Below are 21,872 nucleotides of genomic sequence, written 5' to 3'. Positions count from 1 at the left end.
GATCCATTGCTTATCATTCCAGTGTGAATGTGATTTCGTCCACAAACTGTCAGCTGTAATAACAGTGATGCAAGGACTCTAATTTACACTGGATCTCATGTGTCAAAAAAAAAAAAAAAAAAATGCAGTGTTATGCAATTGTGCATTTATGCACTTTCTTCCCAGATTCAGTATCTTGTCTTGTTATCGAGATGCAGAGCTGTGTTGCTTGTGCACTTTATCTTTTAATTTAGTAGTTTGATAATAGTAATTGTTATACTTTGTGATTGCATTTTTCTAAGGATGTAGGCTAAATGAAAGCGATTCATCCATGAGAGCAAGCACTATAACAAAAGAACAATTTAACTTGTAAAATCCTTTTCAGTGTGGTACACTGAATGGACATTGCCTTTAAAAGACTGTGCATTGTTTTCGTTTTGACGCACCTGTAATTTTTATACACTTTAAAAAGGCAACGCGTTGTGACTTGCATTAATAGTTGGATGGTTGACATTCAGATTACACAATGTGCTTCAAAATGTGTCCCATCTAGGCCTTAATAAAACACTTGTCTAAGGGATGATTTGATTCCAAGTTGAGTTATGAGTTATAACAAGGAACTTAGTGTAATGTTGTGTGTCATTGGTATTGCACAGAAACAGCACCTGCCACCTGTCGATCCGACAAGGTTGTGATTATACTAAGTTTACGTGAGTCAGTGTTATTCTTACGGGAGAGAAGGTAGTTTTTTGTCTTGTTATTGTGTAACATCCTCTAAGTCTCTGTCTGAGATTCTACTCTGTAAGCTATCAAACACAATAGACTATGATGCAAGTCTGATGCATCAATGCATAAAAGTCTGGTTTCCTTACATTACTCAGATGGGTGGTTGTTTAAAGGTAAAGTTAATATCCTTGCTGAATTAAATATGAAGTATTTCTGACTTATTAACTTACTTTTTTTTGTACATTTTTGTAAATTTTTACAATCAAAATGTCAACTTGATCTTCCTGTGAACAACTTGTTTCTGGTGATGTATGCAGTACATCTCCAATCATTTAGTCTGCTTAAACTCAACTGCAAGCCCACATTCATTTTTGAGTGCAATGGCCACATCTTAAAATCCAATCAAACCGATGGATAGAACCAGGTCCCCGCCACTGATCTATTAGTGGTCCCCACCCTACATTTTTATATATCACAAAAGGAAGAAAATATTTTGGTAACACTTTAGTTCAATTCCAATTGACACTATTAACTAGTTGTTTATTAGCATGCATACTATTGGCTGTTTATTAGTAGGCTACTTATAAAGCACATATTAATGCTTTATTCTGCATGACCATATTCTACATCCCTTAATCCTACCCAATACCTAAACTTAACAACTACCTTACTAACTATTAATTAGCAGTAATTTGAAGTTTATTGAGGCAAAAGTCATAGTTAATAGTTAGCGGGAATTGGAACCTAAAGTGTGACCAAGATTTGTCGCTACTTCCGTTTCATCGTGACTTTTTTTTACTAGTGGTCGACCGATATATCGCCAAGGCCAAAGTTTTGTACGTTTCATACAAACGTGTTACTCTGCATGTGACTTGTCTGTCCATGCAAATTGAATGCGGACAGGAACACGCACGATCGACAAACCTTAAACCCTTGATTTCAAGCTATGCTATTTTCAGTTGCCCACTATGTCATATTCATATAATTTTCACTGAAAAAAATAGGATTCCCAGTGCAGACAAACTTACAAGATTACTGAATGTCTTGTTGGTTACAGTGTTTACCTCCTTTTTATTAATATTATTTTTTAAACAATTTCTTTATTTGTTAAAAATCCTGTAATAATATTACAGAATCAAGAAGTTGTAAAGTTTATTTTATGGGTTCATTTTATTAAATAATTAGTAAAATAAATATAAATTATGAATATAAATTATATCTTTATATTGGCATCAGCCAACCCTGCTCTCTACGATATTGGCATTGGCCATCAAAAAAATCAATATCGGTCGATAACCACGGTACACTAACTTTTGTTTTGTGACTTGTCGTATACATAAAAAGAAGAGCAGTTCTTCCGCACGACGCATGCAGTTTTGTTTATTAACAGTTATGATATGGCTTGAAATACAGTCATGTAGACTAATATTATGTTACCTTTGCATTTGTTTGTCTTATTTTGTTGTTTTGGAGCTTGATGCATATGGTAACTATGAATTGTTCTATGAAGAAGATCTGCAAATTTTCTTCAAAAATGTGTGCCGCACAAAAAAAAGTATTTATGACTGGGATTTCATAGGACCTCTAAAAGTTTTATGGCTCAATGTGAGCAGCCGTTCTGTCTTCAGTCTGCCTGATAAAGGACAATATTGTAAATCCTGATAAGAACAGTGTACTGAGTTGTTTAAGGAAAATGACTGCTTTGAGTCTTTTGAACCGAATGCACTCATGTTTCCATTCACATGTTTCTATTTTTAGTGTTCGTATAGTAGAAGGCTATTAGGACAAATATGGTTTTGCATTGCAGTTTTGATTGAAAGTCATAAACAAATTGAAGAAACCCAACAATTTGTATGTTTAAAGAAACACTGCTGTAAAAGCCATCAATTACAAATGAGCACTGAAATCAAATAAGATCCATTTCCCTCTAATTTTTAGTTTCGTGCATGTCACTTTTTATGAGCAGCATTCCTCAGTTTCCTCAGTGTGTGAATCTATCCTTTTGCTAGTGACTTGGAAAACAAAAAGAACCGTAAACAGCTGAAAGTCAGGAAAGACAGAGACTGAAAAGGGCTTAAAAATTGGTTCCATCTGGCCTGTCCAGTCAGCACTATGGGAGCAAGGAATCGTGGGTATATTGTGTGGGGAGCGTGCAGCTGCTGCGATCTGTGACAGGCCAAGTTCCACAGTTCATGAAAGGCTCAGAAGGAAAGACGTTTAAGCAGCTCAACAGGGTACAACTATTCCCTCCACCCCACAGCCCCCAACCTGGATACAAACCCTCTGTCATTATTCACAGGCTCTGCGGACTTGGGATTGAAACCGAGTGAAAGGGAAACAAAAGACGCCCCCTTATGCTCTGCCTCTTCCTTTTTCCCTGTCAGACTTTTCAGGGAAATTTTAATTAGCAGTGCCAGAGGGATTCGTCCAGGTGGGAGCGTGTTTAAAAAACTCCTCACGATACCACAGACGCATTGATCATCTTTTCTTGCCTCAATCTAAACACAACGTGCTTGGCTGATAACAGCAGCATTAACGTACCTTGTGCAGTATATAAATCTCAGCGAGAGCCCTGATGAGGACCATATGACGGTGCGAGCTATGAGTCTGGAAGGGGGGTCCCTCTTTCCTCTGGTATTTATGCTGTAATCTAACTCCCATTCTCACACAGTCATGTCTGATTTGGTAATAACAACATTGACTTGGAGTTTACAGGCTATGAGTAAAGAACGGAGAAAGAGTAATCGTCTCTGGGGCAAAATGTTCTCTGGTAAATGCATAACCCTGTTCATTGCCTCTTAGGGGTTTTGAAGTGTAGGAGCAGTTGAGAATGTGCAGTGGTTTACACTCTGCTGCTTGTTTTAGAGATGTTAAAGTTAAAGTGGCTGATCAGCAGGGACCGTTATGGCAAATGTAGGGTGAATTGGGGTAATCTGGGACACCTTAGATCTGATCACAGTAAATTGGAGAAGTCGAAAGTGCAAAAAGTCCCTGAAGACCCTAATTCACCTTGTTGACAGGAAAACTGAATTAAAACTCAGGTCTTTTTTTGGGAGCTTTTCATCTAATGTGCACAACAATGTGCATTTTGCCTTGACGCAAGTCAACCTCTGCTATTCAGGTCCAATGAGTTTTTGAATATTTTCCGACGGAAATAACTAACTTTATGTTCAATGATCAGCAAAACGAGTAAAGCTTCAACCCCAATTTTAACGCAGTCTCTATGGCTGAGTAACTAAAGTCTACCTTGTGGTGTCATGTTTATTGACATTAAATGAGTCTCTCCCTATCAGCTGAAGAATTCCTCCTCTTTCAGAAACTCTGATGTGTTGAATGTGTGCCTTGACGGATGGGGCAAATATTAGTGCATTCCTTTTGAATGGAGTACCGCTCCGTTAGCCAACTGACCTGTCGTCGCTGACAAGAACATGGCCCGATGGTCTCGTCTTCAACCCTTAACATTCCTAACTGTGTCACTCACCCGAGGAAGCTGGTCAGATAGTGTTTGTTTGAACCACTGATAAAGAAGCTTACTTTTTAGCCACACTCTGTTCAAGGATAAATCGAACAAAGATGTTCTGTCTTCTGTTGCTAAAATTGCAAATGGAGCTGTTCGTGACTGTGAAGCTATTCAGTCATGACATCAATTTGTAGGCCAATCCAGAAGGCTAGTTCACAATCAGTTCCCTTGGTAATTTCCCCCCCCACCCTGGTTCCACCCTTTGTTTGGCCTTCTTAAAGGGATAGTTCGCCCAAAAATGATATTTAAGCCATGATTTACTCACCCTCAAGCCGTTCGAGATGCATATGTCAATCTTTTTTCAGACGAACACATTTTCAGTTATTTTAGAAAATGTCTTAGATCTTTCAGTGGTTATAATGTGAAGCAATGGGGTCCAGCTCGTTGAAGTCCGCAAATGAGCATGCATCCTTCACAAAAGTAATCCATCCGGCTCCAGGGGGATAAACGAAGGCCTTCCGAGGGTAATCCGTGCGGTTTTATCGTAAAAATATACATATTTAAAACTTTATAAAGGAAAATAACTGGCTTCCGGTGGCGGTCGGCGCGCGTTCATGGAGATAGAAGCGTCGTGACGTAGAACGAACGTAGAGTTTTGTTTTGCTCTGCTCTCTGGCTGCGCTGTCACGTTCGTTCTACGTCACGACGCTTCCATCTCCATGAACGCGCGCCGAGCGCCACCGGAAGCCAGTTATTTTCCTTTATAAAGTTTTAAATATGTATATTTTTACGACAAAACCGCACGGATTACCCTCGGAAGGCCTTCGTTTATCCCCCTGGAGCCGGATGGATTACTTTTGTGAAGGATGCATGCTCATTTGCGGACTTCAACGAGCTGGACCCCATTGCTTCACATTATAACCACTGAAAGATCTAAGACATTTTCTAAAATAACTGAAAATGTGTTCGTCTGAAAAAAGATTGACATATGCATCTCGAACGGCTTGAGGGTGAGTAAATCATGGCTTAAATATCATTTTTGGGCGAACTATCCCTTTAAGGTGGCCAACTTAAGAGTGGTTCAAATTTATTTTTTACACTGTTCCTGAACATTGTAACCCCAACAATTATCTGTGCACTGCACATTTTATGGAGAAAAGCTTGTTTTCTGTTGCTTTTGCAAGCTCTCGCTTTTGTAAGATAGTTCACCGCTTTATATTAGAAAAATAAACCATGGTTTTGTTAAGGATTACTGTTATATTACCATAATTAAATTTAACGATTCACGATTCAATTTACAAAAACGTACCACTCTGAAACGTGCGAATGCAGTCCGTTTTGCATGATCCTCTTGTTCATTAACATTGTCAGGGTCTGAATCAGGCTTGAATTGGTTTGAAATTGACGCCATCCTTAAAGCAACACTTTTTACCTTAAAATAATGTTTCCAAAATCGTATCAGTGGTTCATCAATTCGTAACAGGGTGAAAGGCCCTTCTGGATTCGCTTTGCAGCCCTATATCTGCTATAACCACACTATGCAAGTTTGCCAAACCTGGTCGCGTTTCTGTAGTTCGAATGAGACATAAGAAAACTACAAATTTGACTTGCTTTACGTCAAGCGTTACAATAGTCATTATTTAGTTTTTCTTCGTTTCTGATGTCGCAATACATCATACTTTCATGAAATCATGCAACATACTCTACCTTGTCTGTGGACATCGTTCACTCCAAAGCCGGTGCTGGATAAACAGCGGGCGTACGTGCGACAGTAGGCTGCGAAATTATTTACGATAGCGGTAATGGACAATTCCGCTTCCAACCTGTAGGGGGACCGAAGAGGAAAAGTTCCTTAGTGTTGCTTTAATGTTTACACTAGAGCAGAACTTGCAGTTAGGGAGGGCGGGACATTTCCCAAACACACGCTAAGGGATGCCAATCACGACACTGGGCCAGCTAACCAATCACAGCACATTTCGTATTTCGGAAGGAGGAGCTTCATCAAAACAGGACCTAGACAGCACGTTCGAGACAGACTGGGGAGAGAGTAAAACCCTAACCCTAACCCTAATGTAAAATATGTGAATAATTATGCATTTTTTTAACAATCAAGCATAAAAACGTATTCTAGTACACCCCAAAAACAAAATTAAGACTTTGTAAAAGGGCATAATAGGACCCCTTTAAAATAGCTTTTATTGGTTTGAGTTAAATAAGCTATACAAGAAACTTTCTCATTGGGTTCTACATCATAAATTGTATACTTTAAGCCGAAAGTATACTTCACATTTGACATGAACACTTGCTGTATACATATAGCCGAATAGCCTTTCAAAGTATAGGCCTACTCCATTTGATAGTGTGCGTGAACACAGGCGCTTCACACGTGCACTAGAAAGTTTGCCCTTGTCTAGTGTCTGCGTTACTTCTTTCGAGAAGTTGTGACCACTAAAAATGTCTTTGTACTCATTTAAATTAGAGTCACGAGTAGGGCTGCACGACAATGGTTAAACTGATAACCACGAATATTTTTCTCAAAATTTACAATCACGATTATTGTCATTTAGGCTAAGGAGTTTCTTTTTACATTTATTCCGAGTTTTTGCACTTTCATGTAAGCAAGCACACATTAAGAGAACGTCAACTTGTATATGTAGTTTAATTTCCCCTATCTAGTTTCCTGATTTTCACTTAGTAAAACATTACTGAATGTAATAAAATGCGACTTATTCGTGACTTATGTTTTTTTCCTCTCAAAAATGCAATTTTATATTTGTAGCATATTTTTTTAACCATGCAGCAAACATTTTTAAATATCTTGAAACATTACTTAAAAAATTACTGTCGGTTAACTTTTAACCAGTTAATTATGAGCGTACGTAGTAGTCTTTTTTTCTTTCTTTTTTTTTACTGTTGTGCTAGTGGTTGACCAGTACAGTACATAAACTCTTGAAAATGCAAATGTTTTTACAGATTTTTAGGGCCTTCTGACTCTAGAGTTGTGTTTGGGAAAAATATTATGCCTAAATGTTACTCTATCTATTGAATCTATGGCAGACATGATAATCCAAGAACTATGATTCCAATGATTTTATTTTCATCCAAGTCTAAATAAACATAAATCATTTATTGTCTTTTACAATATATCCAGTATGAATTTTTAAGGTTATGTGGTTTTCTGGCAGTTTCTCTGAGAAATGGGAGCAGCTCTTGCTCTTCCTGTTGTAGATCAATATCTGAGAGAAAGAGATGATTGTTTCTCACTGAAACGGTGCCACTGTGCAGATGAAGGAGTCACATGGTTTCTGAGCATATTAAACGGAAACTGGAGTAATGAATCATATTGATGAATGTTTAATGATGCCAGCTTTTAGCGAGCAAGCTAAAATAAATATAGGGCTGCACGATTTGGGGAAAATGTCATATTGCGATAATTGAGGTCAATATTGCGATTACGATTGCGATATGCGATATAATAAACAAATGGTTTCATGAGTCAACTTGCTTGGTTCTCAAGGAAAATAAATGCACACACAGATTAGTAATAATCAGCCTAAAGAAAAAAGTTCTTTAGTCAAGAGCAGTGAGTGTTTTTCTCTGTTCCCTTTGTTCTTTGATTAACTTTAGCAACAGATTTTTTTTTTTTTTTGCATTTTTTGCATTTTAACAAGAACAAAACACAATTTACATACAAGAGTACATATAACCATACATGTCAGGTTAAAGAAAAATAATAATAATAAAAAAGAAATTGAAAAAAAAAAGAAAATAATAAATAATAATAACTTTAGCGACAGATGTAATTAGTGGCTACTGTACTGTCCCTTTAAGACCAGCCGCTGTCAGAGACGCGGATCTCACACGCGCCTCATTCTTTCACGAGTTATCACAACTCTTCATGTTCATCATAAGACTACTCTTATGTTATGAAGACACTCGACAAAAAGACATTTTGTAATAATTGTGTGTGTTATTGTTCGTTCAAGCTCGAAAGAGAACTGTATTCTGGCATGCTGTTTTGTACGCACGCACGATATTAGCGCGAGTCTTTCTGTCTGTCACAGTCAGGACATTCACAGGCAGCGCGTTCATTTTGGCATACATGTGTGCTGTTCGTTCTACCGCGAAAGAGAACTTGATACTGGCGCCCGTCTATCTGTGTGTGTGTGTGTGTGTGTGTGTGTGTGTGTGTACGTGTGTGTGTCAGGAGGACATTCACAGGCGGCTCGTTCTTTTATGTCTTATCGCGCATGAATGGTTTAAAAGCATTTGCATTAATAAGTGCGTTAACAGCGCTAATTTGTTTATTTAATATAAAATCGCAGCATTTTGCGTCATATAATCGCGTAGACTTGACATCGCGATTGCGATTGCGATACGATTAATCGTGCAGCACTAAATAAATATGACCGTTGTTTCCTGTGAAATCAATATGTTGTAATGCTTGTATGCCGGCATTATGAGTTCATGGCTTTGGTAATTACATTTTATGTTTTAGTGATACATTTTTGGAACAAACCCTGCTTCTTTGCAGTCATCCATGCAGAGCAGACTGATGTGGAACAGCATCTTTAATAAGCAGATTGTCAATCACACTCGGCAGGTCTTTTTTCCCTTCAATATTCCTTGACATAAGCAGGTTATACGTCTCAGTCAATTTGCAAGTCATAACTCGTAAAATTTCTTTTACTTTTCTGAACTACATCAACAATTCTGTATCCAAAACCTTTCAGTATCTTTTAGTTTAAAGGTGCAATAGGTGATTCTCTACAGAGATATTTTTTTGTTATGCTGGTTGAAAGTCTCCTCACATAGCAATCACTATGTTAAGTGGTCTAAATGTATTTTTATAAATATATTGTCTGTGGAAGGCGTAGGACCGTAAAATGTTTGTTCAATTATTTGCATTCGGTCCAAATGAAATAAAAACATGTGTTCCCTGTCAGTCAACGTGCATTTGCATACCACTGCGCATCCTGTTCACGCAGACATCATACGTCACCGGATTGTTCACGCTGTAAACAGAGCGAGAATGGGAGGCAACAGTTGTTTATGTTCATTGTAGTACTGTTACTCACTGTACTGTAAAGTTTTCTCACCTGTGAATGACACATGATGTAATCCAATAACGTTGCCTCTGGCCGTCTCGCTTCTGGTCTGTGTGCTTTCATGTGTTTTGGAGGAGGTGTGGCTTTTGACGGTGATTTGTATGGGGTCCCAGATCACCTAATGCACCTTTAATTGTAATTTTAAGTACTGAATTTTGTATTGTGCTTTTGGAAGAAAAAGTGCTCTGCAGTCTCAGTGATAGTGATGCTTCGATAGTGTACAATATTTCCATGTTCAGCCTGCTTTATTTTTACAGCTGGTCACCTTTCAACAGCTCAGTAAAAATATTCAGTCTGGTTGGAAAAAATAGGTTCCGGAAAAATTTCGCCTCCCAGGTCATAGAAAAGAAAATATTTTCATTTTCAGTTATGTTTGGTCATAACTTTATCTTTTGTTTGCAGCTATAGTGATTTTTGTAAAAATAACAACAACCTTTTGAAGTTTTCAGCTGTAAATTTTCTACGGTATACTGCACTGTAAGTCAAAAGTAACCTTAGGGCAGCTGATTTTGTTGCAAACAAAGCTGTGGGAAAGTCAACTATTACTGAAATAATGACCTCCCATCAGACTTTTTGACTCAGTGCCTAACAAGATAGATTATTTCATTTTTTATGAACCTTGTTAAATCATTGCTACTGGAATCTTCACCATTTAGGGCTGTAAATATGACCTTAAATCAAAATCTCGATTAACTGAACATTTTACCTCAATTAATGAACGATTATTTAGTTTTTTTGCTTTGTTTCCCCCCGTTTATAGTTCACTGACAAGGTTTGTACAGTAAATATGCTAAACTATTAAATGTTTAGGATATTCCACAGTGTGACATATTTCTAATGTCCACAGTGTGATTGCTACTACATAACAGCTCACTTTCTCGCAGTTATTTTGTCTATGGGTGACGGTCGTAACATTTCTTACAGATTTCTGCTCGTTCTAAACCAGCTACAGCTAAATTAGCACAATGAGAGGACATTTATTTGAATGCATTAATGAGAGAGTGATTGCGTGTGTGAATTAATCTCTCTATTAATTGTGAAGCTGTGGGTTGTAGTTACTTCAAAAGTAGAAAAATCTATGCTATAACTGTTGAGTTTCTAAGCTACATTAGTGATACATCATAGGACAGCATTGACAATGCCAGTTTAGTGGTATTATAGCAGAAGAAATCAAGAAGACATTATCAATAATTCATCAAGGTTGAAAATAAACTACAGAAGTCTGAATATGAGCGGTTAGAGGGCCCTCCAGTTAGATTGAAAATGAAGATGCATGTTCTTTGCAGTCCTCCGAAACAGGAAATGGCTGACAGAAGGAATGCTGTCTCTCCTCTCATCTGTCTCTGTTGGGCTTTTAGCTTTGCTGCTGGTTGACCGACTACTACATACAACAACTTCCTGTAAACAAGCCCCCAGTGCACCCAGTTACACCCAGGCCCCTCTGTATTTGAGTGCTTGTAATATTGACCTCCTTATAAACCATAAACAGCAGTGCGAAGACGGGAGGTGTTCCTTCTGCATGTGGAAGATCATTTCTTCCCACTTCGGTCTCTGATGAGGCCCTCTAATTGATGGGAGGAAGTGGCAAGTGGTATGCACACATGACACTGTGGTTGTGAGGGGTGGCTAGTTAAGATGTCTCTTGGCGTGAAGACAGTTTGCAGTTGGTGTGAAGAGCTTGTGATTGTGGTGAGGAGAAAATGTTAAACTCTGGATTCAATACAAGTTAAAGTTGGCAGTAAATGGAAATTCACATCTCTTTCTGAAATGCATGCAATTGACCTATTGAATTAGCATTGAAACGTATTATTTTGTTTCAGCCATCCATGTTTCTTTTTTCTCTCCATTTGCGTCATTTCATTTCACCAGATTTGTAACGTAAATCATTTTCAGACCTACGCCAACACAGGAGAATACATCAATATTTTCTAAATGCAAATTGTTGTTCATCACGATTTCAAAATAAAAGTTCAAACCCTTACATGTCCACATCTTATTCAAGAAATGACAGTGGCTGTAGCATTTCTATTGTAAAGAAGTGGCCAAATATTAAAGATTAAGTGGACATTTTAATTAAATGTTGTTCAGCCAATATTGAACAAGGATTTGAACATGCTTGTAAAGTGGAACTAAAACAATCACCAGGCCGTTGGCACCCTCTGCAGGCATTAATTACATAATGTACATAAAGTTGATTATGTGTATATTATGTAGGCTATATTTACATTATGCATTTTAGGATGGTTGTTCAATAAAACCTATATATCTTACTTGCTTTATGTTAACATTGGCTATTGGCTCATTGTTATTTTATATGTATGTTAAATAAATGTAAAGGCTATTTTCACTTAGGTCTATTTTTATTAGCACAAAAAAGAAATTATCCAATTAATCGTCACAATAATCGAACGATTACTTGATTACCAAAATCATTGTTAGTGACAGCCCTAATTACCACAATAGATAATTTGTCCCTTGTTTCCTTAAAAAAGAGCAACAGGACTTCCGGTGGTAATCCGAAGCGTATGGCCGCATAAACCCGCACTCCCGCTCGGTCGGAGTTTATTCCCCAATTTGAATATAATTAAGATTTATTTTTTTAATAATCAGGGATGGAAGGGGAAAAGTACAGGAAAGGCAAGGGAAAGCAGTCTGGGAAAGCGGAGAAAGGTGAGAAAATGACGACTGAGGGCGTCATGGCCGAGGAACAAGGAGATAGTGATGGCGTGCAAGGACAAAATGCTAAATTAACAGCGATGGATATGGAAGTTAACATCGCCGCCATCCGCACAGATATAAAGATGATGTCAACGGAGATGAAGACTGAACTGAGTAACTTTCGCGATAGAATTAGAGACGATTTGAAAAAGGAACTAGCGGACATTCGAGAGGAAATTCACCAGAAGCTTAATGAGGTTGCAACCGATCTAAAATCTACTACTGACAGAGTGAGTGAGGCCGAGGCTCGGATAGCCGAAGCTGAAGAGTGGTCCGTGGACTTTAGAGAGGCACTGAGCCAGTCACTACAAGCTCAGGAAAGCTTGCAGTTAAAGTTAACAGACTTGGAAGCACGCTCAAGGCGTAACAATGTTCGCATTTATGGAATTCCGGAGGGAACTGAGGGAAACAATATCTTCCAATTCATAGAGAACTTCATTAGAAAAGAGCTGGAACCCCTTGCTGATGTTGACCTTGGAATACAACGATGCCACAGAGCGCTCGGCCCCAAACCGCCCAGAGAGGCGCAAGCTAGATCGGTGATTGTCTACTTCCAGCAGTTTAAAATTAAAGAGATGGTTCTGCATTCTGCGTGGAAGAAAAAGGAGATTTACCACAGCGACAGGAGGATCTACTTCGATCATGACTATCCTGCAGAAACGCTAGCAAAAAGGAAAGAGTATACGCAGATCAGGAGGGTTCTCAGAGAAAAAGGAATACGGTTTCAAACACCGCCGCCAGCGAAACTGCGAGTCTTTTTCGACAGTGGGCCGATTACTTATGGAAGCGCAGCGGAAGCAGCAGAGGACCTGAAGAAGAGGGGATTCCCGATTGCGTGGGAGAAAACTGATGAGGCTGCGGAAAAAGCACGGAAGGTCGCCTGGCAACGATCAACGAGCGCGAACACGGCAAATCGGCAGACCCGCCAGGATTGGATCAAGGAAAAGCTACGGAGTTTTCACCGGCCCAGATAGATCTACCGTTAAAGCCATTAAGGTAATGGTTTCGGGAGACAACAGACCGTTAAGTAACTGCATTATACGAGTAAAAAATATCGAGCAAATGAGGCAGTTGTCTGGTTATGGACACTAATGCTTTAATGACATTAGCACCAAGGGACACGTTTTAACGCCCACAATAGACTAGGCTAAGTTACCTATGGTCTTTTAAGTTGTTTGTAAAATCCCCACTAGTCTGTTGTTCTTTATTCATTACATTTACCCATTGAATATATATATTGTTGATCCTTCAGTTCTGTTGGAGTTTAAATATCTAATTTAACTGAATAGAATCACCCTTAGCCTTTAATGAGAATATAGCTGACCGACAAGTATGGGTAATACATTTGTTTTTTACTTTTCTAAGTGCATACAGTACATCTTTGAGTGTACTATAGGTTGCACTGAAGGGGGGCTCTGGTGGTTAGCTGCTGGACTATTCCCCCCACATCACGAAGTGGTTATTACTTCACAATGGAAGTCTACCTGTGTTTTTTGATTTGTTGGTCTATTTTTTGTTGTTATGATGTTCTGATTTTGTTATATAGTTCTAATATAGTTCAGGTTTGGTCACCAATAATGTGGTTTACAAATAGTGTTTTTTTTGTGTGTGTTTGTTTTAAATGCAATGTCAGGAATATAGGGTGATTACCCTTAACGTAAATGGTTTACACAATCCAATTAAGAGAAGCAAGGCTATTGCAAAGATGAAAAAGGAAAAGTTACACATCATATTTTGGCAGGAGACTCACTTTAACAGTGCAGAACACGAAAAATTAAAAAAACTAGGGTTTAAGAATGTATTTTACTCATCCTATAAGAAAGGAAAAAGAAGAGGGGTAGCAATACTAATTTCTAATAGTGTAAATTTTCAAGTGGTTTCTGAATTTACTGATAAAGAGGGCCGTTATGTTTTAGTTAAGGGATTTCTAGATCAGAAAGAAGTTACACTAGTTAACGTATATATAGCTCCTGAGCAGGATAATTCCTGTATTAAAGACATTTTTCAGTTAATTGCCTCTGAATCCTCTGGGGTTTTAATATGTGGAGGAGATTGGAACACCCAAATACAGCCTAAACTCGATTCCTCCAATTCACTAAAGAGGTTAACTTCTAGAGCTAGTATAACGAAAAAACTTTTGATGGAGATGGGACTGATTGACGTGTGGAGGGATCTCCACCCAACAGACAAACAATTTACATTCTACTCTGCAAGTCAAGATGTTTACTCAAGAATTGATTATTTTTTTATTTGTAAATCAGACAGGCACAGAATTATTGATTGCAAGATAGGAGTCAGAGATATCTCTGACCACTCAGCTGTCTACTTGACCCTGCATTTAGATAATAAAAAGAAGGATATGCTGTGGCGACTTAATACAAGCATTTTGAATGATAAGACATGTAAGGAATATGTCCAAAAAGAACTGCGGGATTATATGGATAACAACGATAACGGGGAAGTATCACCAAGTGTCCTGTGGGATGCTTTAAAATCAGTTATTAGGGGAAAACTCATAGCTCTCACATCGTATAGAAAAAAGGAAAGAAGTAGAAGGCTGCTTGAACTACAAGAAAATCTGAACCTCTTAGAGAGAGAACATGTTGAGAAGAAGAAACCATATATATTAAATCAAATAAACAATGTTAAAAAGGAAATAAATAAATTATATGAGGAAGAATTAGAGAAAAAAGCTAAATTCACTAGACAGAGATATTATGAAAATGGCCCTAAGGCTTTGAAGCTGTTGGCATGGAGGTTAAGGAAGCAACAGGCTGATAATACAATATATGAAATTAGGGATCCCAAAACGAAAAAAAATTGCCATAAGCAAGAAGATATTCACAACATTTTTGAAAATTACTATAAAAATCTATACAAGGAACCAAATACAACCAGTTCACAGGAAATACATTTATTTTTAGAATCACTTGACTTACCTTCCATAGGTGAAGTACAAAATAAAGCCCTAATGGCAGAGATCACAAAGGAAGAAATAGGGAAAGCAATTTCTAGATTAAAAGTTAATAAAGCACCGGGAACAGATGGCTTTCCAACCGAGTGGTATAAGGCTTTAAAAGATCAATTAGTTCCTATACTTTTTGATTGCTTTAACTATACACTTAAAGGAGGTGAACCACCAAGAACATGGAGTGAGGCAATAATTTCAGTTATTCCTAAAGAGGGTAAAGACAAAAAGGAGTGTAGTGCATTTAGGCCAATTTCTGTATTAAACATGGATTATAAATTATATGCATCGATATTAGCTAAAAGATTGGAAGATATAATACCAGAATTAGTGGATTCAGACCAGACAGGATTTGTACGTGACAGACAGACACAAGATAATATTAGGCGGGTGTTGCATGTAATTGATCATGTCACTAAAGAAAACATCAGAGCAGTAGTAATTAGTTTAGATGCCGAGAAGGCATTTGATTCGGTTCGCTGGGAGTACCTGTATTTGGCATTGAGAAGATTTGGTTTTAAAGATGAGTTTATTAGATGTATCAAAATGTTGTATTCATCACCAAAGGCTAGAATAAGGATCAACGGACATCTCACTCAGAGTATTAGCCTGGAAAGAGGCTGCCGCCAGGGATGTCCTCTCAGCCCCACCCTTTTCGCTTTATTTATTGAGCCCATAGCACAGTTAGTTAGAGACGAACAGGAGATAAAAGGTATTACGGTTCAAGGTTTCGAACAAAAAATTTGTTTGTACGCAGACGATGTTTTGTTGTTTGTTACTGCACCAGAGGTTAGTATCCCTAGGTTGATGTCCATCTTAAAAAAATTCGGCACTTACTCAGGATATAAATTAAATGTTCAAAAAACACAAATTTTAAGTTATAACTACACCCCTCATAATGACTTACTGAGTAGATTTAAATTTAATTGGAATTCATCAAGTATTAAGTACCTGGGGATTATAATAACAAAGGATATTTCTAAATTGTTTGATAGCAATTATGGTCCTATAAATAAGAACATTAAATCAGATATAGATAGGTGGTCCCAACTGCCCCTAGAGATGCATAACAGGATAGATACAGTAAAAATGAACATGCTCCCCCGACTCTTATACCTCTTCCAATCTTTACCAGTCGAAGTCCCTTTAAAACAATTTAATGAATGGGATAAGTGGACTTCAAGATTCGTATGGGGGGGTAGAAGGCCGCGAATTCAATTTAAAACACTGCAGCTACCGAAAGAGAAAGGGGGTAGATCACTGCCATGTTTATCAGATTATTTCAAAGCAGCCCAGTTAAGACCTTTAGCATGCTGCTGTAACCCAGAGTATACAGCAAAGTGGAAGGACTTGGAGATCTCGCAGCTGACTGTACCATTGCAATCGGTGCTGGGTAGCAAACCTTTATATGAACAGTATTCTAAAAGTTTAAATCAATGGTCTAAGGTTTCTTTTAGAATCTGGTTTAAAGAATGCAACTCTCCGTTACTTGAAAGACAATCTAGACTATTAAGATGGGTTGCTTTCGACCCCAACTTTAAACCAGCAAGGGCTGATGGGAGGTTTCAGTTCTGGTATAGGCATGGCATCACCTCTTTTAGTTCAATTTCATCAAAGGGAGAATTAGATAGCTTTCAGGAGATTTCTGATAAATATGGTTTGGGGAAACTTGATTTTTTTAGGTACTTACAAACTAGGACTTATTTTAATAAAGAGATACGATACATGGAGAAGCATGACACCAATTTAATTGATTTATTTGTTGACATGTATAAAAATAAAGATAATAGGAAACTTGTCTCAAAACTATATCTAGCCATCCAATCCATAAAGAAACAATCAACAAATAAGGTTAGATTAAAATGGGAAAAAGAATCAGGTCTAGTTATTTCAGAGGAAGACTGGCTGAATATTTGTTCTGTACAGGCAACTTCTACCAGCTCGGGTGTGTGGAGAGAATTCTGTTGGCGGAATCTTATTAGATACTTTGTAACCCCCAAGTTAAAATCTATTCAGTCTCGCGAGAAGGGAAGTGGTCTATGTTGGAGGAAATGTGGAGAACAGCTGGCAGACCATTTTCATGTATTCTGGAGCTGCCCAGTCATTCAGTCATATTGGCAGGAGGTAATACAAGTAATACATTTTATTTTCGGTGATGGAATTGACTGCTCATTTTCTACAATTTACCTGGGCAACTTAGCAGCTCATTTGATGTTGAAAGACAAGTACCTTATAAAGATATTATTAGCAGCCAGCAAGAAAGCTGTAACACGAAAGTGGCTACAATTTGAACCCCCAACAAAGGCTGAATGGCTGGATATTATAACCATTGTCCAGAATATGGAGAGGATGACTTTTGCTTTAAACCTACAGATGGATAAGTATTTGCAGTATTGGGAAAAATGGATTGTGTTTACTACTTCATGACATGTTTATTGATCAATGTATCATCTGACATGTATACTTTCATCAATTTTGTTTAATGTAAGAATGTATAAGTGACCAAACGATTGTTCTGTGTTGTTTAGATGTGATTGTATGTTGTTATGGCTATTTTGTTTCTGTTTTGTCGTTGTTGTTTTTGTTTTGTGCAATTTCAAAAGGAAAAAGAATAAAAATAAAGTAAAAAAAAAAAAAAAAAAAAAAAAAAAAGAGCAACAATCTGTTATGATGAGGCACTTACAACAGTAGTAATTTTAGGCCAATTGTTGGATGATTAAAAAGCAGAGAATATAATTTTATATTACAATTTATAATTTTATTTAAAAAATTATTATTCTGTTAAAAACTGTGACTTGTAAAGTTGTTTTTCAAAAAGTTGTAGAATTGGATATAACACATATAAGGTTAAAGGTACAATATGCAAGAATTTTGCATTAAAATATCCCATAATCTCAAGACCAGTGTTATATATTTTGTTAAGTTTATTTCTTACAATATCCCAAATGTTTCCAACTATTTTTAAATCGTGAGAAAATTGCGATTTTAACCAAGGAAACGGGGCGTTAGAGCAGGGGGGAGCTGGGAGTCGCCAGTCAATTGCGTCATATCCGCGTTAGTGTTACCCTCGGTTTCCGCTCGTACTGTGTGGAGTCCTGGACAAATGCGGAAGTTGTAGTTGTAGCGTCTATCAAGCAACAAACGTTAGCTTGTTTCTTGCAGTCGTTATGGAACACAATTATTCTTTACTGATTGCAGCTGGTTCTGTCGACAAAGCATGCTTAATTTTATATTTTCCAAATGTAGCATTCGGTAATAGTTATGTTTATGTAAAGGAAGTATTATTGATTTAGATTTGTGTTTAGTTTATTGACATTGTTTATCACGTCTGGTGTTTATGGCCATGTAAATAAATATAGCATGTGTTATACATAAAGATTAATCAGTATTTTGGCAAATGATGTGGGTATGTTCGAATGTACTTTTACAACAATTGTTTAGAACACGTAAAACTGTGCCGCGTTATCACAACAATGAATTCGACATACAGTAACATCTATGATAACCAATTTAGAATTAAACCTTACTTTTCTTGCGGTTAATTCATTTTAATGAAATAAAAGTGTGATGAGGTTCAAGAGTCAGGAAGGAAGAAGACAGGGGTCGGCGTGACTGGGACTCATACTTTATTAAAATAAAGCAAAACAAACAAAAGTCGTGTTCACCACGCACATTCACCGTGGCAACCGCGACGGCACAAAACTGTTCAAAAATGAGAGCTCGGATCCACCGGTTTTCTTTCTCTGCGTCCAATTTTCTCTTCGGTCTCTCTCTCGTTCCAGCGCGCGGCTTATAAGCGGTCTCTCCACGCCGATCACTGCAATAAGACACAGGTGTTCGTCATTTGCACTTGACCTACTTGCTCGTCTCTTCTCTCTCCCATTACAGACCGCGCTGAACCACGCCCTCCTCACCACAAAAAGCATGTCATTATAAAAATAAAACTTAACCTCATCCATGAACATGATTTTTCGATTCCCGTCTGACTGATTTACATCCACGGTGGAGTTTAAAACGACAGTTCCCATCATTCCACGCTCCTTCACATCGTCATCAAGCTACGCCGTTGTTGTTGTTTGGAATGTAGCGCCCTCTAGCGGCAAAAAAAACTTGCATATTGTACCTTTAATGATTTATTTTTTTGCACACTAAAATCATGTTAACACTATATATATATCTTATGACAAAGGTGATTTGATGTTTAGTGCCTCACTGTAACCCAGATTTTTGCCTTTTTTGAAGAAGAGGAGGACTTGTGCAAGTTTTTCTAATCAACATTATGCCGCAAGTTCTGTCGGTTGAGCTTAATTTGTATTTAGTCCAGAATATTCCTTTTAATAGTTTTTGGGATATAGAGTCAATTGAAGAAGATCTGTTCATCCAAAATCATTCAAGGGACTTAATGTGCAAAGCATGGCCTTTTAAATCTGATTTACTGCTCATCAAAGATTTTCAAGTCTTGTTATGGCTTCAACTGACAAAATGAAAAACCAGCCCCCTTCCCTCTCTCAACAACCAACCTGAGTCCCAGTGTGCTCAAAGCTCCCAAAACCACAACTCCCTGACCCAGCTTGTAAAACTAATATCTGTCATTAAACAGGTTTTTTTTTAGTCCTAAGGTGCAAATGTTCATGGGAAAAAGCAATCACTATTTAATGAGCCAGGAGACTAGCTCAGCTTTGTTAATCTTGGCTACTCTATTCAAACAGACGTTAAGACAAACACACTCCAAACGTTGCTTCATAGACTAAAGGCACTTGGCATGGATCTCTGATTCTACAAACAGATTTTTTAGAACCTCTCTTATACTAACAGGCCATGTAAACCGGCTCTGTAATTACCTTCAGGTCTTAGTGCTGCCATTCTTTAGACTGCATATTCTGGGGTTGTACAAATCAGTTCACAATTTAATGTTGCTATTATTAGTGGTGCTTGGCAAGAATTACTATTATTATTGCGCAAATCTGGGGGTCGGAAAGAAAACCCTTAAAAACCTAAAACCAATATTTGCTTTATACTTTTTCTAGGGGATACACTGTAGTTCAGGATTTTCACCTGACAGTTAATAAAATGGGCCAGAAAATTCTATATGCTAAAGCAGAGACTGAGTTGGGCTTCTTCTTTTTTTTACTTGGGCCAGTAAGCAATTGACCATAATACCCTAGCAACCACCCATAACACCGTAGTAATTGCAAAGCAACGTGCTAAAAATCAATTAGATTACTTCAGCAACAATATAGCAATACCCCCCTGTCAACCACCCTAGGATCATGGCAGCAACTTTTTCATGCAGAGTCTTTTTTATGAATGTAGACATCTGTTTTTAAGCTGGCATGTATTTCTTTCTCCTAATGATATGTGGTATGACGTTATACCTCAGTATCTTAAACAGGATTTATTACTTGCATCTAAAAACACAAACCCACTCTTCTCTTGAAATATGCTGGGGCTGTTTGGATTTTTTGTAAGGGTCAGAGATTTATTTACATTACAGGGATAATATTGCTGCTCTTTTGTAGAGATCAAGGTCCATATTTGTTGTGTTTTGACTTATATTTGCCAGTCAGGGTTAATCCATGGGTTAGTCTTGTGGGCCAAGAATTTCAAATCACTAGAAAGAATAGTTTCCCACTATGCATAGCCAGTTCGCTCTCTACATTGTTCATTGAATATGTTTTCAGATCAAATTGAAACAGTCTTTGTCATCTGCATTTAATACATCTTGTCTTGTTCATAGAGAGCAATTCGGGAGCAATTCAATTCGGCTGGTTTATGGTCGCAGTGCAGAAATGCAGTATTTGTATAATCATAGTACATTTACTTTAAAGGTCATGATACAGCTTTCTTATGAAAGTAACTTTTTTTTTAATCAGGTGAGGGAGCTGTCAGAGGGAGATGACTGCCAACAAGAGCTCCAAAACTGCACCGAGATCAGGAGCGGCTAAAGATCCACAGGAAAACTCAGACAGGTGAGAGTCATGATGATGAGTCAGCAGTTTTTGTCCATTGTTTGTGCTTTTTCAGTTATTTACAGGAAGCTATTGTTTGTGACCATTGTGGTAAAACAGCGACACAAAATGACGTTACCACCATTGTAAGTTGTGATGTACCTCCTAAAGGTCCCCCAGCAAGCAATTTTGCTTTTAAAAAGATGTCTAAAAACCGTCCAAACACAGCCCTGACGTCTAGGCTAAAACAAGACGAAATGTGGGATGTCAGTGAAAATGTAATAGACGTCTAACCATAGAACACATAGAACATGTCAATGAAATTAAACCAAACACCTTGTAACTGTTGACTTTGCTTAGGCTACATAATGGAATATCATACATCTCACAAGTTATTTTGGCAAAAACGACATGTAACCAAATTCAAGGTTATTTTGGCTAGAAGTGGGTTACTCATAGCCGGACTATATCGGGTCTATAGTTAACCGAGAAGGTGAAATGACGGCTATTGCTTGCTGGGCCCTTTCACAGCTAGGATGAAAACTAATACTAGTTTAACTATAAAGGTTTAAGAATTCTTCTAATAAGAATAGCAAAGGCCACACCACAGCTATAATGATAACAACATAGAGGACCAATATTGTTGGAATCACTTTCAGAATGATTTTTTCCTAGCTGATTAACAGTAAAAACATTGACAGCCAATCTGAATCTACACGAATTTAAAGAACTTGACCATTAAAAGCAGCAGGCTACATAACTGTAGTGCGCTCTTATAATGGACAGAATGCTATCATCCATTGGCGTGGACACTAATCTATCTAGATATCTTTCTTGGTGTGAACAGGGCTTAATAATACTGGTTTAATTTAGAACATAATTTTTTTTTTAGCTCTGTTCTGAGATTGAGATTTAGAGGATCAATGTATCAGAAACAAATCTGGACCGTTGTTTTTGTAGCAATT

General features: G+C 37.6%; 1 protein-coding gene across 2 annotated transcripts in view; it reads left to right on the top strand.

Moving 5' to 3' along the window:
• The window catches only part of dennd2b (DENN domain containing 2B), a 75,952-nt gene that overhangs the window by 7,943 nt on the left and 46,137 nt on the right, over window positions 1-21,872 (top strand). For both annotated transcript variants that reach the window (XM_084404608.1, XM_084404609.1), the window contains exon 2: window positions 20,833-20,928. In XM_084404608.1, the coding sequence (XP_084260734.1) occupies window positions 20,855-20,928 (74 nt within the window). In that variant the 5' untranslated portion in view covers window positions 20,833-20,854. The remainder of the gene's footprint in view (window positions 1-20,832; window positions 20,929-21,872) is intronic.

The sequence above is a fragment of the Rutilus rutilus genome (genome assembly GCF_951802725.1).
Source record: "Rutilus rutilus genome assembly, chromosome: 3".
Classification (NCBI taxonomy): domain Eukaryota; kingdom Metazoa; phylum Chordata; class Actinopteri; order Cypriniformes; family Leuciscidae; genus Rutilus; species Rutilus rutilus.
This window is presented reverse-complemented; position numbering and strand designations above follow the sequence as displayed.